The 16826-nt window shown below is 42.3% G+C and overlaps 1 protein-coding gene across 1 annotated transcript in view; it reads right to left on the bottom strand.

Annotated features, from left to right (window-relative positions):
* The window catches only part of CSMD2 (CUB and Sushi multiple domains 2), a gene marked incomplete at its 5' end in the record, with an annotated part of 765891 nt that overhangs the window by 181354 nt on the left and 567711 nt on the right, over window positions 1–16826 (bottom strand). The window contains 3 exons of the mRNA XM_081962655.1: window positions 1854–1970; window positions 2451–2645; window positions 16401–16588. Coding sequence (XP_081818781.1) covers window positions 1854–1970; window positions 2451–2645; window positions 16401–16588 — 500 coding nt within the window. The remainder of the gene's footprint in view (window positions 1–1853; window positions 1971–2450; window positions 2646–16400; window positions 16589–16826) is intronic.

Below are 16826 nucleotides of genomic sequence, written 5' to 3'. Positions count from 1 at the left end.
CACAAAATTATCTGCTAGAATGTCCTACCTGTCAATGACTACTACAGCTTCAACCATACATGGGCAAATAATACATACAAACTCAAGGTAAACTGCTTCAAACTGAATTGCAGAAAATACGACTTCAGCAACAGAGTGGTCAATGCCTGGAATGCTCTACTTGACTCTGTTGTTACATCCTCAAACCCCCATAACTTTAATCTTAGACTGTCTACTGTTGACTTCACCCCATCCCTAAGAAGTCTGCGCATAAGCGCACCAGCATGCCTAACGTCCCTGTCCTACTCTCTCTATTTATTCATACCCATTTCCTGTGTTCATATTTATGTTTATATTTATACCTGTTATCTTTTACATGTTTGACAAACTAAATCAAATAAATAAATAAATTTCAATGACCTTTGCCAGCTTTACGACTCTATTTTTCCACTGTTACTGAAGCTAATGGATCTTTAGCTAGTAACATATTGAACAGCCATAAACAATGTCAAAGCATAGGAGAGGAAACATACAGCCATGTATCAAAAACATTTGTGGTACTGATTTCTATGCAGTTTTATGCCAAAGCACTAAAGTTCCTTGAAGCTGTAAAATTTTTTAATGGCATATACATAATTCACAGTCTATAGGGGAAAAAACCCTCTTATTTAGTCATTCAGTGCAACGACTAGCAAGAAAATCAAGAAAGATATAAAGAAGAACTTAGTAAAGGTAAAGGTCCCCCTTGCACATATGTATTAGTTGTTCCCGACTCTAAGAGGCAGTGCTCATCTCCATTTCAAAGACAAAGAGCCAGCGCTGTCTGAAGATATTTCCATGGTCATGTGGCCGGCATGACTAAACACCGAAGGTGCATGGAACACTGTTACCTTCCCACCAAAGGTGGTCCCTATTTTTTTAACTTGCATTTTTACATGCTTTCAAACTGCTAGGTTGGCAGAAGCTGGGACAAGTAATGGGAGGTCACTCTGTTATGTGGCGCTAGGGATTCGAACCGCCAAACTACCGACCTTTTTAATTAACAAGGTCAGCGTCTTGGCCACTGAGCCACTGCGTCCCTCAAAAGAACTTAAATTCCAGGCAAATTGTTAATCTAGAACTGGATTCACAATCCGGTATTCTCTAGATGTATGTTGGGACATGTCAGGAATTCTCTCCCCATATCTAAAAAGTATAAGCATGAGAAGGGATGATCCAATATTTTTTGCCCACCAGACATGAGGATGGTCACCAGTCTAAGCACCTTCAAGAAGGCTTTAGGCAAATGCATGCACAAAAGCATTTGTGTCAGTTAAAGTCATTGGGACTTCAGATATTGGTTCACCTAATACATCCTGAAACCCCCATAACTTCAACCTTAAACTGTCTACCGTGGACCTCACCCCTTTCCTAAGAGGTCCGTAAAGGGGGCATGCCTACCGTCCCTGTCCTACTGCCTACATTTATTTGTACTCATTTCCCTTGTTCATGTCCATACTTATACCTGTTATCTTATACAGGTTTAACAAACCGAACAAAATAAAAATGAAATGAAAAATAACTCATGGTGTCCCAGTTTCGAGCCTGGTGTCTTAACCACTATCCTAAACTGGTTCTAAGGAATAAACCTACTCTTGAGAAATGATTTTAGACTTTTTCCATCTGCAGGATAAATTGAGAGAGAAGTCATCCGCATAATTTTTCGCCTGGCAAATTTGGTGTAGACTCTTGAAAGGCCCTGTACTCTCAGCTACGATTTGCACCATTCTGTTGGGTACCATTAGGAATTCCTGACTCCTATTACCTCTTCTCACCTCTTTGCATCAACACTACAATCAGAAAAGGATCAGAAGGCATGAACAATAGGGATATACCATAATCTTTGGGCACAACGATGAAATACAGGCACACTTGTCCACTGGTGTAGTTCTGAGGATAATTGGGAGACAGGACAACACCATCCGATCCTGTGTACTGACCTCCACATGGTGCTAAAACACGGAGAAAGGTAAAATGAGGTTAGCTTTTGATGATTGCCTCCTTTTTCTTCCCTAAATTGCTGGCCCAGAATACTCTATTAATTCAATGGGCAATAAGCAGCAGGCATGCTGCAGAATGCATCTTAAGCAGAACCTGTGCCTGATACATTTTTTATAACTTATGCTGCATTATACACTGGGAGTAATAAAACCCTAATGAATGATTGTTCAACAGAATTTGATTTCAAATGGTGGAGTTTCAAGGAATGCCCTGGATAATGAGACTGTTGGCCTATAGGATATCATACATGGGAAAACAAAACATATTTGAAATAGAAAAGAGATATTTTTTTTCAAAAAAAGAAAGTTGTTCTAGCCACTCTACAATTCTCACAATTTCACTTGTAAGTTCAGTTCTCCTCTATCGTTTGTGAGTATTTGTATCAGAAGAAGAGTGATGTTCTATTTGAATTCAGAAGACCTCCAACTTACCTGTACACATGGGCCTTGGCTTGTTCCACACAGGTTTCCCATCTCCTCCCATGACACATGTCAGAGTGGATACCCCTTCAATCACATAACCACTGTCACAGTAATATGTGATTGTGGAGCCCAGTTTCAGCTCACTTCCAGCTCGAGTCCCATTCTTAATCAGACCTGGATCAAAACAGGATTCTCTGGGGTTTTCTGGAAAAAAAAAACACAACCTGAACATCAATTTCCTGATACTTCTAGTCTTGCTTTCTTAGGCTAAGCACTCAATTCCATTAGAAATTTGTGGAGCAAGAAATGCTCCGCTATCTGGAAAAGCCACATGCAACCATTTTAGATTACAATAGCGAAATCAACAGGAAGTACAGGATGTTAATAAAGCCAAGGATATGTTAATAAAGCCAAGGATATGTTAAAGAACCTGAAGAACCCTGGTACAAAATTCTATCTGTATTCTTTTATTGTTTTTGAAATCGTGACAAAAACAAAAAGAACAAAAGCAACATGCAAAGCTAAAAGTACAGACAATATCAAGGAAAAAAGAACAAGCAAAGTGCATTTAAAAATAAAGTAAAATATGACAAAGAAGGAAGTACATTAATGAACAGTAAAAATGTAGTGGAATGTAGTCTGGATTCCCAGAAGGGAGGGGCTGCCTCCCAGAGGGCATAGAGGCAGCAGAACTTGGAAAGTTTGATCAGCAGGAAGCGGTTAAGTTTCTCCCTAGCACTTCACAGCAGTTCACAGAATATATCTATAGTTATACATATAGTTGCTTTAGTCTGACAAGATTCTGTCGATAGGTAAAGAACAATTAACTAAACTACTCTTAAGTAATTTCACATGCCATTCTTCCTTCTTTCGCCCAACAAACAGTTACAATTCTAGAGAAATCCCAAAGGAGCTCTTCAAAAGGTACGTTTTTTGAAAAATCCAGTTTCTAAGGAAGTCCAGTTGCCTTTTGAAAAGCACCTTTGGGACAACCATGACCTGGATTATTGAAAATCTCCACAGACAATTCTATAGGTAATGGTTTAATGCAATTATTATTCAAATACATATGTCTAATACACTGATATAACTATTATTTTAACCTACTGTACAAAATGTACATCTATAAGCAGTTTGTTCATAGGTGACAAGCGCAATGAAGTCCTCAATCCATTGAGTAAAATGTACCATGCATTTATCTTTCTAATGGGGCAATAATATCAATCTTTATGCTATAGAAAGGGGACAGGGAGAATCCATTTACAATCCATTTACACTGTCTGGTTGTCAATTCCAAGTACTAACTCAAAAGATGGTTTTGTTAATCATGATAACCATGACATTCTTCATCGATGCCCAAACAGCCATTTCTAGGTTGCTAATTCAGGAACAAGTGGGTGAAGATCCCCAGTGCCAGTGATGTCATGACTACCAATACTCAAAGCCATGTAAAGTTAGATTTACAGCCCTTGAGATTACCGTATTTTTGGACTAGAAGATGCACCTTTTCCCCCCTAAAAGAGGGTGAAAATTTGGATGTGTCTTATACACTGAATGTAGCCTCACCCATCCACCAGCCCCAACCCTTTGGCCTCTGCCTCCCAGCAATTTACCTCCTTGCAGCAAATGGGGAAAGTGAGGTTTCCGGAAGCTGCAATAGACTATAATAATCCCTGCAGCCTGAAACAGCTGATGATCAGGAGAAATTGAAAGTGAAACTTGCTGTTTGCTCCACATGGCAAATTGCTAGGAGGCAGAGGCAGATTTTTTTTTTCTTGTTCTAATCAGGCTGTTTTCTGCAAGGAAGTAAGTCAATAACTGTAAATGCCTATAGAATGTTCAAATTATTAGACTTATTTTTTAAAGACTGCTTTATTATTGCTCTAGAGAGCTTAACAAAATGAATAAGCTTTTAAAAATAAATGCTTGATCTGAAGAGGCCCAGTACTATTGTATCTTCTTTTAAATAGCAGAGAATAACTATACTTCCAGAAAGCGCACCAATTTTAACAGTATCTGTACCAGTATAGTCTGAAATGTAACACTACAGTGTATATTGTCTGTACTATTTGTTGCAAGGAGGCAAATTGCTGGGAGGCAGAGGCAGATATTTTCCCCTTGTTTTCCTCCCCAAAAGCTAGGTGTGTCTTATACTTCAGAGCGTCTTATACTCCCAAAAATATGGTATTTTTCTCCAGCCTAAAACGGAGCAGCCAGAGTGAATTGCTGGATTCAGGGTTAGTGGAAGATCTTCTTATTAATTCCAGACTCGGCCTGCTGAGAGGCCAATTACTGTCTGCCTGTCACAAGAATGGATGTTGCAAATCTCTTGGTTTCAGCTCAGGGGAAAACAGAGATTCGAGTCTTAAGCCATGTCTAGCCAAGGCAGAGACCCCATGGGTCTATCAATCAAGAAATTTCATATGATTTGCCTGTTGAAATGTAGGCGCCCACATTTCAGTTTCCTGCATCTGTCTGAAAAACATGTCTGAAAGCCTAAAGAAACTCAGTCCCAGATTATGGCCTATGTTTGCTGGAGATCCAGGACTCAAGACAGGTTCAGGTAAAGGCAAAGATTCCCCTTGCACATATGTGCTAGTCGTTCCCGACTCTAGGGGGCGGTGCTCATCTCTGTTTCAAAGCCGAAGAACCAACGCTGTCCAAAGACATCTCCGTGGTCATGTGGCCGGCATGTCTAAATGCTGAAGGTGCACGGAATGCCTTCCCACCAAAGGTGGTTCCTATTTTTCTACTTGCATTTTTATATGCTTTTGAACTGCTAGGTTGGTAGAAGCTGGGGCAAGTAACGGGAGCTCACTCCATTATGCGGTGCTAGGGATTCAAACAGCTGAACTGCTGACCTTCTAATCAATAAGCTCAGTGTCTTAGTCACTGAGCCACTGCGTCAGATTCAAGCAGGACACTTTGCAGGGTTGCAATTTATTATTATTTTTTAAAAAATATCTTGTCTTTATAAATTAAAAAAAAACTTTAATTATTTATTATATTAAAAATGTGGTGTGATCAAAGTCGCACCAGAAATCCTTTTGCAATGCTTGGGGGGGGGGGGAGTAAGATGTCAATCACATAATTTGCAGCAGCTATCTTGACTGTTTCGTTTTTCCTCTTTCAATTCCAAGAAACATTGTGGAATGCCATATGGTGAAAAATGACCCATCCTTTAAAGAGAAGATGACTGTTGGAGTGTGAATTTCGCCCTGAATTAAGGAGGTGAGGATCTTGGCATTTCCCTGAAGCATACTTTTGAAAATAAGCGGGGGGAAAAAATAAACCCGAAGCAAGATCTAATAAAAACATTTTTAATATAAAAGAAAATAAAAATACAAAAGTGCTAACTCAATTAACTACATTTTGGCAAGAGCTATGTGCCTGCCCCCTTCTTGGCAGGCGAACGGAAGATCAGAAGAGAAAGTTAAGGAATGTGAATGAGCATGCGTACTAAATCACTTGCCAGGTAAGAACTGGAGCATGCGCAATAAATCTCAACATAGCTAGCAAACCAATTAACGCAGTGACAATGACAGCCCAAACTACAATTCTAAGTTTTGTTAAGGATCCCTCCTTATGAAAAACAGCAAGGAAACAAACTGCTTTTCTGAATAGGCCAATTACTATCCGCCCTGACTTTAATTATAATCAGGCTAAGAACATGCATAATTATCCTCAGGATGGAGATAATTCAAAACAACGGTAGGATGGTTGGAAAAGAAAGAGTAGGATCTGACAAACAGAAATCGAGAAGGAAAAGGTACATCAGGAAAAGAGAACCCAGTGTGGGCTAATCCTTCATCACAGCTCTGAGCAGAAAGAACGTCTACAGATATCCAGGTAGATGTGGAAGAAGCAGAAAGCATTTTTCTTTCAAGAACAATTTAAGGGTATAGATTGTGTATTATACTGTATAACAAATATACAACCTGTGTAACTGATTATGTATTACACTGGAGAAAAAACAACAACTTTCAATTCCAGTGTCAATGGTGGGTCCTGAACCCACTTGCTATATAGGCACTTGTGCCACCTCCGTGCACGCACCCAGCCTTTCGCATATGCGCTCTGCCCATGCATGCGTCTTCTGTGCATGTGCATGGCCTCAAAAACATGCCTAAATAGGATGGCATAGAGCCTGGCCCCGCGGTTTCTGCTACCAGTTCAGGCGAACTGGTCCAAACCTGCTGAATCCCACCTCTGTTCCTGAAGTTCTGACTCCATAGCAGTGGTGAAATTCATTTTTTTTTTACTACCAGTTCTGTGGATGTGGCTTGGTGGGCGTGGCAGGGGAAGGTTACTGCAAAATCCCCATTCCCTCCTGATCAGCTGGGACTCGGGAGGCAGAGAATAGATGGGGTGGGGCCAGTCATTTACCAATTCTCCAAACTACTCAAAATTTCCACTACCAGTTCTCCGGATCTGATCAGAACCTGCTGGATTTCACCCCTGCTCCATAGCCATAGAGCAGATCAGACACGAGTAGAACAGATACACTGCAGCTTTAAGAAAGTTACCTTGGAAAATGCAGGAATTGCAAAAGCTGGTGGAGAGCTCAATTCCTTAATGGAGAAGATGCTGATTGTAATAGAATTTATTTTTAAAAAAATCAATTCCTGTGACTGAGCAAAAGTCCCTTTCCAGGGTGAATCTCTTAACTTGATGAGGAACACAGCCAAGATAACTGAAAGGTGATTACAGACAGTTCCGCTGCCAAGGAAGGGCCCCCTTTTAACTCAATGACGAGCAGGGTTTTAAGAGACAGATAAAAAGATAGAAATACTAAAAATCAAGACTTGAAACAAAGAAATTAGTCAAATGGGGGGAGGGGGGATTCTCGGTTTCCCCTGTGTGCAATCTTTTTTTTTCTTCATGCATAAAATATAATTAGAGGCTTTGATTAATCCAGAGATTTTGTCATTTGAAAATTGCTCATTAAAAGACCAGAACTATTTTTTTTATTACATTTTATTTTAATTGTGAACAGCATGGCCCTGGCACAATCAGAAACTATATTTGGGGATTAGATTGTCATCGTGAGGAGGAGAAGAAGACTTTTCTCCCTTCCTTCAATGGTTCAAACTTGTCCTGTTAGCATTTCCTCATTATGTAGGTCATCAGTTCTGATTTCCTTGCAAATTGCTTCTGTACCATTAGCAAAACTTTGTTTTCTAGGTGATGGATGGACACGTGGGAAATAAGCCTGAAGTATTTCTGGATTGAGACTTCCAAAAATACACGCCCTCCTTTCAGATCTGTAGAAGGGTATTATTTTCACATTGGAGGTGATAATCACAGTCTATTTTCTTGGGCGTCCATGGCCTTCTCCATATCTGTAAAAGGCCCTTGTTTGATCTCTGGCTGTTCCAGATTGTTTAAAAACTTGCTTCCCAAAGTTCTAAATCTCTCAGAAAGAATTCACCAACAGATAAAGATATTGTCTACATGCAGTAGTTGAACTGTGGGGTCCTCAGTACTCTCTATGCCTGGTTGTCTCATTAAGTAACAGCAGCAGTACTAGAAGCCAATGCGGTTTTCTCTCTTTTTATATACAACTGGCTTGTCCTGCCAGTGTTGGTGGAAGTCCTCTTGGTAGTTCCTTGATTAGGCTGTTTACTGCTTGTTTGTTTGTGTCAGTTAGTAGTTTCTTGATTGGGGTACTGTTTACTGTTTGATTGTTGGTCTAGTGTAGTTGCTGCTTATCTGGTTTTGATTGTTGGTGAGCTGATGTTATGGTCTTCCAGCTTTTTGATTGTCTCTTTTGAAATGTATGCAGGTCTATCTCTATGTGCCTATTGATGGCTTTGTCTGAATGCCAAGCTTCCAGGGATTCTCTTGTATTTTTGGACTTGGATGATCTAGGACCGTGATGGTGAACCTATGGCACGTGTGCCACAGGTGGTATGTGGAGCCATATTTGCTGGCATATCAGCAGTCAGCTCTGGAGCACATGCACATGCTGGCTAGCTGTTTTTTGGCCTTCCAGAGGGCCAGGAGAGGCTATTTATGCCCTCCCCAGGCTTCAGGAAAGCCTCAGGAGGATGGGGAGGGGAAAAAACAGGCCTAACGAACCAACGAGAAGAAAAGGAACAAACTTCCAGTTGGCCCGTTGGGCCTGTTTTTCAAAAATGGCCTCCATTGGGGCCCCTTGGAAGCTGGAAACAGATCATTTCTGAACTTCTGGTTGGCCCGTTGGGGCCGTGTTTTGCCCTCCCCAGCCTCCAGAGGCTTTCCCGAAAGTGAAAAAGGGCCCCAACCGGAAGTTCAGAAATGATCCGTTTCTGGCTTCCGGAGGGCCTCTGAGGGGGCAGGGGAGACTGTTTTCGCCCTTCCCCAGGCTTCAGGAAAACCTCCGGAGCCTAGGGAGGGGTTGTGCATGCATGCGCAGGGGGGGGATGCATGTATATGCAGGTGAGCATGGAGGATTGAATTGATGTGGGCGCGCACAGACAATTTTGGCACACCGCAAGAAAAAGGTTCATCATCATTGATCTAGGATGCTCACTTTCCCAGTTGAAACTATGGTGAAGTCTCTCCATGTATTGTTGGGTTAAGGGGTTTTCCTAATGTCTTCTGACGGCTAGTTGTTGTTCATGGATCTGTTCTGCTAGCCTTCTGCCATCATGCCTTCACAGTCAGTGTTACAATCCTTCCATTGTATTTTGTAGATGACACCTGTTTTTCCTTCTGGAGCTACTGAATCTTTTGGTTTACTTAAGATGTTTTGGAGGGCTTAAGTTGGTTTGCATGCTAGTCATCTACAATATAATCTAACCACCACCCTCCACCTCGAGTTGTGACTTAGAGTGATTGCCTAGATCAGTGTTTCTCAACCTTGGCGAGTTGAAGTCCTGTTGAAGTCCAGTGCTGGCTAGGGGATTCTGGGAGTTGAAGTCCACAGGACGTAAACTCGCCAAGGTTGAGAAACACTGGCCTAGATGATGCTAGGTCATAAAAGCCACTCTTCACAGATCAATACCAATAAATTGCTTACAAGCCAGAGAAGCCGGGAAAGAAACTTTTCTTCTCTTTCTACAGTGTTTATTTCCAAAGCTTATAACGAATCCTCTGTCCTACTATATTCCTGTGATCACTCTACACTTATCCTCGTTATTTTAAAGAGCCAAGTTGTCTTTTATCTAAGGAGCTGCTACATCTTTGGCTTGACATGATGCCTCCCACCCCCTGTCAGGCATCTCAGCTACATGCTTGATCTCTGTCTTGATGCTTGCTTGGAGAGGAATAATATAACACTTCACATTGCACAACAAAGTACTAACAGAGAAAGAGGAGGGGCTCGCAAACTCCACTGACTTTGGTGTTTTCTTGTGGGTCTTTTCCCATTGTGCTTTCTTTCTTCCTACACAACCACTTTCAAATGATGCGGGAAGTCCTAGTCACCCACTACAGTTGCCTTACATGCCTCTAGGCATGTGGGACCTGCTCCTTCTGAACTTCCTGGTCCACCGCTGGAAAGAATTACTTCACCACTTCTGCAGAACATCAAGGGGTAACCTTTGATTATATGCCCCTAGCCTATTGCTATCCACAATCATGGTTTCTAAGTCACATAAACCATATATCACCGTGATGGCGAACCTATGGCACAGGGGGCACAGGTGGCACACAAAGGACTCTCTGTCAGCACATGAGTCATCGCCCCAGCTCAGCTCCACTGCCTGTGTGCGCGGTCCTCCTGCCAGCCGGCTGATTTTTGGGTCTCTGCTGCGCATGCAGGAGAAGTGTGCACATGCATGGGGGGGAGTGGGAGGTCACATGCTCATGTGCAGGGGCAGGGGGGAGTCCAGGGGGATGAGGCACCATCTCCATGTCCCATTTGTGGTCCCAGGAGGCTTCAAGGAGGCCTGCTAGGCCCAAAACAGGGTGCGGGAGAGGGGTTATGCACGCATGCTCAGGAGGTGGCACACATGGGGGGCGGGCTATTGTGTGAGCCAGTGGTGGGTTCCGGCAGCATTCACATGGACACATGCAGCATGCGTGCATGCGTCTTAGTGCCTCCGTGAGCCTCCGCGACACTCCAGCTGCTCAGCAGAGCATCGCACAGGCGCTTTGTGCACTTTGTGCGTGCGTGGAAGCGCCAAAGACTTAAAAGACCAGTGAGGAGCTTGGGTGGGGTGGGGGCCCCTACGGAGCACCATACTGGAACGGTATCTGGTGCTCCGGGCAGGCTCCAGTACGCCCGTACCACGGCATACCGCCTGCAACCCACCACTGGCGTGCGTACATGCTTTCGACACATGAGGACAAAAGGTTAGCCATTACTGTCTCATAATCCCCATTGCAGTTTAGAGTAGCGCTTCCTAAACTTCATTATCCAAAAACCTATCAGAAGCTCTTATCAAACTTCAAGGTCCAGTCCTTTCCTTCAGGACCACCATAACTTCAAGCAACCACTGAACAAATTATTGTAATTCAAGAATTATTTGTATTATAAAAGTTATTCCCTTGAATGACCTTTGTCGTTTCAACAAACTACCACTGGTAATGTCATTGGTTTTGATCTGAATAAGAATACTTTAGGAGATTTTCAAATATATTTTAGTACCCGTGGCAATCTTTAGGTCAATTTAAATGTCCCAGTTGAGATGAGTAATGGGTTCATATGTCATTATACCCCTCTCTCCCCCCAAAAAAGAAGAACAATTTAACCCAATGTTGGGTAATTTACCCTGCTTTAGGAAGCACTGGCTTAGAATAATGTCCCAAAGGTGCTTTTTCAAGAGGCAACTGGACTTTCTTGTTTTTCTTTGAAGATGTTTCACTTCTCATCCAAGAAGCTTCTTCAGCTCTGACTGGATGGTGGAGAATGGAAGGATTTATATTCCTTGCAGACAGATGGTCATTTGCATCCTTTTAGAGGGTCATTGAGGCCACCTGGAGGTTTGTCTGTGTCCTCAGGGGGTCATCCGAGTGGTGCAAATGGGTGTGGAGCCTTCTTGGAACTGCTAAAAGGACTGTGTTGTGGAGCTGTGGTTTCTCCAGGATGTTTTCCACCCTATGTCCCTTCACTTTTGAAGACCGGCACAGGTGTTGGAGATGAGACTGTGCTGTCTGCATCTCAAACTGAAGCACAAATGGTTCCTGCTCCCAGTTCGGCCCGGATTAGGCGAACCAGTACTGGCGGCAGAGGGAGACTCCACCCACCCGCCCGGATGTTTCTGCGCATGTAGTTGCTACCTAGATAAAATACATCTTGGTTCCATCTCAGAAAGCTCAAAGCTGAATCAGAAAGCTGATGCAGTTCTACAGAGGAATTGTTGAGTCTGTCATCTATAACTGTCTGGTTTGGCTCTTCAACCCAACAAGACAGACAGACACGGACTTCAGAGGATAATTAGAACTGCAGAAAAAACAATGGCTACCAACCTGCCTTCCATTGAGGACCTGGACACTGCACGAGTCAAAAAGAGGGCTGTGAAAATATCTACAGACCCCTCGCATCCTGGACATAAATTGTTTCAACTTCTGCCCTCAAAATGACGCTATAGGGTACTGCACACCAGGACAACAAGACACACAGACAGTTTTTTCCTGAATGCCATAACTATGCTTAACAACTAATTCCCACAACACTGTCAAATAATTTACTGACTGCATTCTTATTATTCTTCTCTTCCTTCCTAGTATCTATCTCTTCCCACTTATGAATATAACCATGTTGCTTGTATCTTTCAATTTATATTGTTTTATTTGTTTCCTAGTACGATTTGATAGCTTATTAGTATCCTTGACTATCACTAAGTGTTGTATCTTCTTATTCTTGATGAATGTCTTTTATTTTCCTTATGTACATGGAGAGCTTATGCACGAAAGACAAATCTCTTGTGTGTCCAATCACATTTGGACAATACAGAATTCTCTTCTCTTCTCTTCTCTTCTCTTCTCTTCTCTTCTATTCTATTCTATTCTATTCTATTCTATTCTATTCTATTCTATTCTGTACAACACTGGCCATGCTGCTTTCCATACCCTGGAGAAAAGAAGCAAACAAGCAACAGGAACTCCTCACAACCCAATTGCCCTTTTTCCTTTTCTAAATCTCATCCAAAGAAGAATTTTTGCCCTTCAGACTAATTTAATTGGAAAAAAACTTAGCCTCTTGGACATTCAATTAGCAGTAGTAGATATCGACTTGAATGTTGAAGTCAGTCTCAAAACAATTTTAATCTGGATGTTGTGGGAAGCAATAGTAGATGATGAATTTTTGCAACTGCAATAAAGACAAGGTAAAGGTAAAGGTTCCCCTTGCACAAAAGTGCTAGTTGTTCCTGACTCTAGGGGGCGGAACCCGTCACCATTACAAAGCCGAAGAGCCAGCGCTGTCCGAAGACGTCTCCGTGGTCATGTGGCTGGCAAGATTAAACACCAAAGGCGCACGGAACTCCATTACCTTCCCACCAAAGGTGGTTCCTATTTTTCTACTTGCATTTTTTACATGCTTTCAAACTGCTAGGTTGGCAGAAGCTGAGACTAGTAACGGGAGCTCACTCCATTACGCGGCACTAGGGACTCAAACTGCCAACCTTTCTGATCAACAAGCTCAGCGTCTTAGCCACTGAGCCACCATATCCCTATGCAACTGCAATAGCATTCCCCAATTCTTAAGGAAACCTGTGAACAGGTTTAATTATTTGGTTCATTACAAATGTTTTCCTGCTTCATTTGCTTGAACCCCCCCCCCCCCAAGGCAGCAAACTCAGGGAACTTGTCCCAACTTGGTTGTCTTTCCTCCTCCTTCATTCCCTCAAGTTCTCCAGTTTTTGCAAGTTCAGATTTCTCTGATCTCATGCTCAGGATGTTTGGCTTTCCTTTCATGCATGAAAGTTTAAAATGCCGCTTTTAGCTCCCAGCAGAACAGCTCTGTGACTAGATAAGGGCACAAACATTTGCATAGGTATCCTTTGGAGAGGGAGGGAGAGAGAGACAAAGCAGGAAACTTTCATTTCCAGTTGTGGCCTTGACTTAATCAGCTCCCCCTTCATCAAAAGCAATGACAAAAATTGGTTGTTGTTCTGATGTAATCCATTACAAATTAACCATTTGGGTGTCAATCAATGAACTTTGGTTTTGAAGAAACCAAATTATTGCTGAAGTTAGGATTCCCCCCCCCCCCCTGTAGTGAAAATTTCTCTGTGTAGTGAACAACATAGTGAATTTCTAACCTACCCTTTCTTGAGAAGGATCATTTTATACTGAGATAAAACATACGGTGAAAACTTGTGGCTTGCATACATCCTAAGCTACATACATTTTGAGACACTCACACACATCCTAGCATAAACCCAGAATAGAGGCGCTCAATATTTTCTTTCTCTTTTAGTTCTCAGGAATGATGTTTTGCATATTCTAAATAAGGAGTGTTTATTAGGTCCAAATATCTGTTTGGGAAATATCTTGTATATGAATGGACACAATTACCGTAGCTTCCTTGACAGTAGTAAGGAAGAGCTTACTTGCTATCTTGCTGCAAGGTTTTGACTTCTTGGGTCCTGTGATTTCTTGTTTATTTTATTTGGTCATGCTTAGCATTTTAAGGTTGTGTATCCAGGCATAAAAATTCTCTTTACTCAAGTCTATCCTCCATTGTTTACATAGACACAGCTATGTCGTTTTCTTAGCAACTCTACAAAATTGCTTTGCTCCTGCCTTTCATCTAGGAGTTTTATTTCCTTGTGGTTTCCCACACATACATCCACCCACATGTACAAACACACCACTGGCAAGTTTATTTTAACCATTCACTTATTTGCAGATCTAGGCAAAGTAGAATAAAGGCTGGGCACACCCCGGTCTATTTGGAGTGTGGGCATCACTAGCATCTGCTTTAGTTAGGTGATTCACCCCATGTCACTTTCTTCTGACATGACGAAGTGTCTCAGAGTGTGCTGTGGTCTGCCGGCAGCCTGCAGAGCTCAGACAGTGAGAAGGTTGGGGAGGAACATAGTCCAGTCCAGGAGTCTGGGGAAGGCTCAGACGAGGACTCTGTGTCAGAAGCAGAGAGGGGGCCAGGGCCACCTGGGAGTTATCTACTGCCTCCAGAGCCTCCAGAGTCAGACATCAGCAAGGATGAGGAAAACGGGGAGCCTATTCCTAGTGTGCGCATCCGCAGAGCTGCCAGAAGGCAAGAACAGTTAAGACAAAAGAGGCAACTCAAGAGCAAGGCTTTGAGATGAGTAGCCCCTCCCATAAGACATAAAGGAAGAGCAAAGGCATGTGAGTCTTTACAGGAAGCAACTTAGTTTGTTCTAGTAGGTTTAAAGTCTGAAGCTCTGTTTTGACTCTGTGCTCCATGTGGCCTTGCCAAGCTAATTGCCAATTAGGTTTTTGGCTGCGTTTCAAGGGAGATAAAGGTGGGTGCTTATCAGCCTTATCCTGAAAGACTTTGGCAGACCTGCCAGACTCTACAAACTATTTGTGACTCATTACAGGCTGTGAATGAACATAATTCACAGCCATTGAAATAAAAAGAGGATTTTTGGGACTAAGTGTATCAGGAAGCCTAGGTCAGAACAAAGTGGAGCACTACTCTATGTGAAGAATCAACACAATTTCAGCTGGCCAGATAGCCATTATCCACCTGATGTTCATAGGCAGTTGCTCAAACTGAAGTGCTAAGATGATCTCTCTTCTAGGAAGGTCTATGTATCCCTACATTCTATCAGTTAGAATGTTTGTTTCATGAATCAAAGAACAAAGAAAAGTTGAAAATGTTTTTTTCTCCACTTTGAATGAACTAGGATTGGAAAGAAGAGAAGGTAACAGACGAAAAATAAAATCAATGCATTCTACATAGGATACAAATAGGTCTTTTTCCCCTCCCGCCTCCTTCCCTTGTGCATGCTAAGTGCCTGTGTGTACCAAAAAAATCTTTAAACCCACTGCAGCATGAAAGTATTGCACCTGATGGACTGTGCAACTGAGATGTGCTTCAAGTGGGCAGAAAACAAAAAGCAGAAGGAAATAGAAAAGGGCACACTCTGCTCTTTGAAGAGTCACCAGCATGGGACTGGATTGCTCTAATCGGGGGAATGGGAACAGGGCAAAATACAACATGTAAGGCATCTCTACAATTTCCTTCTACTCCTACCATGCACCTACTTAGCAGATGACTCTTCTTTCAAAAATATATATTATTTTCTAATTTCGTTCTTCTTCATGGGCTTTATTCTCAGACTTCATCACATAACAAAAATGATTGCATCAGCTTTATTGCATGCCTTTTAATTCATTATTGGAGTTGACTTCAGCACCTATAATTCCAGGGTAGAAAGCCATGTCAACGTAAGGATTACAAGCGTGTGCCCAATGGGTGGCAAACGATGGAGCTGAACTCCAATATATCTATCCAATATATGTATATAGAACAGGGCTGTCAAACTCACAGCGCCCATGGGGTGTATATGTCACGTACTGGCCACGCCCATGTCTGGTTTAGTGAAGGGGGGGAAAAAGTCACAATACATCATGTGATGATACCGTGACGATGCGAGTTTGACACCCCTGATCTAAAGGTAAAGGTTCCCCTCGCATATGTGTGCTAGTCATTCCTACTCTAGGGGGTGGTGCTCATCTCCGTTTCAAAGCCGAAGAGCCAGCGCTATCCAAAGACATCTCCATGGTCATGTGGCCAGCATGACTAAACGCCGAAGGCGCACGGAACACTGTTACCTTCCCACTAAAAGTGGTTCCTATTTTTCTACTTGCATTTTTACATGCTTTCTAACTGACAGAAGCTGGGACAAGTAATGGGAGCTCACTTTATTATGCCTCACTCCATTACCCCTGATCTAGAAGCAAACATAAATGCAGAAATAGTTTTTTTTTTTGCAGCTGATACACCTAGATCAAACAAGACTTGAAATCTGCTTACAGGTACATGAAGGAAGGCAATAAGGATGACATGCATATCTACTACAAGGTGGGACATACCTGTGTAATGGATTACAAATCCTGTATTGCTGACGGAAGCATCACTGCGGAAGGCCAGGAAAAGGTTGTTGCTGCTGCTCTCAATCCTTTCTGGTACTTGGGTATCATAGAAACTCCCAATCAGGGGACTAACTGAACTGGGACCATCATAGATGTGCAAGAAATCATATCCTGGTTCCAAATTAAACCTGAAAGGGAAGAGAAAAGGAAACTAAGTGTGTCAAGTATCTGACTACTAAGACCAGGGATATAATGGAATTCTCTGAACCTCCGAACAAAAATGAACATTTGCAAAACATTGCAAGACAAGAAACAGATGCATATTCATAGCTCAACAATGACTTAGCCAGCTCCCTTGTTCTATTAAGAAACATTTTAGAGCAGTGTTTCTCAACCTCGGTGAATTTAAGATGTGTGGACTTCAGC

The sequence above is a fragment of the Natrix helvetica genome (genome assembly GCF_964273705.1).
Source record: "Natrix helvetica genome assembly, chromosome: 9".
Taxonomy (NCBI): Eukaryota; Metazoa; Chordata; class Lepidosauria; order Squamata; family Natricidae; genus Natrix; species Natrix helvetica.
This window is presented reverse-complemented; position numbering and strand designations above follow the sequence as displayed.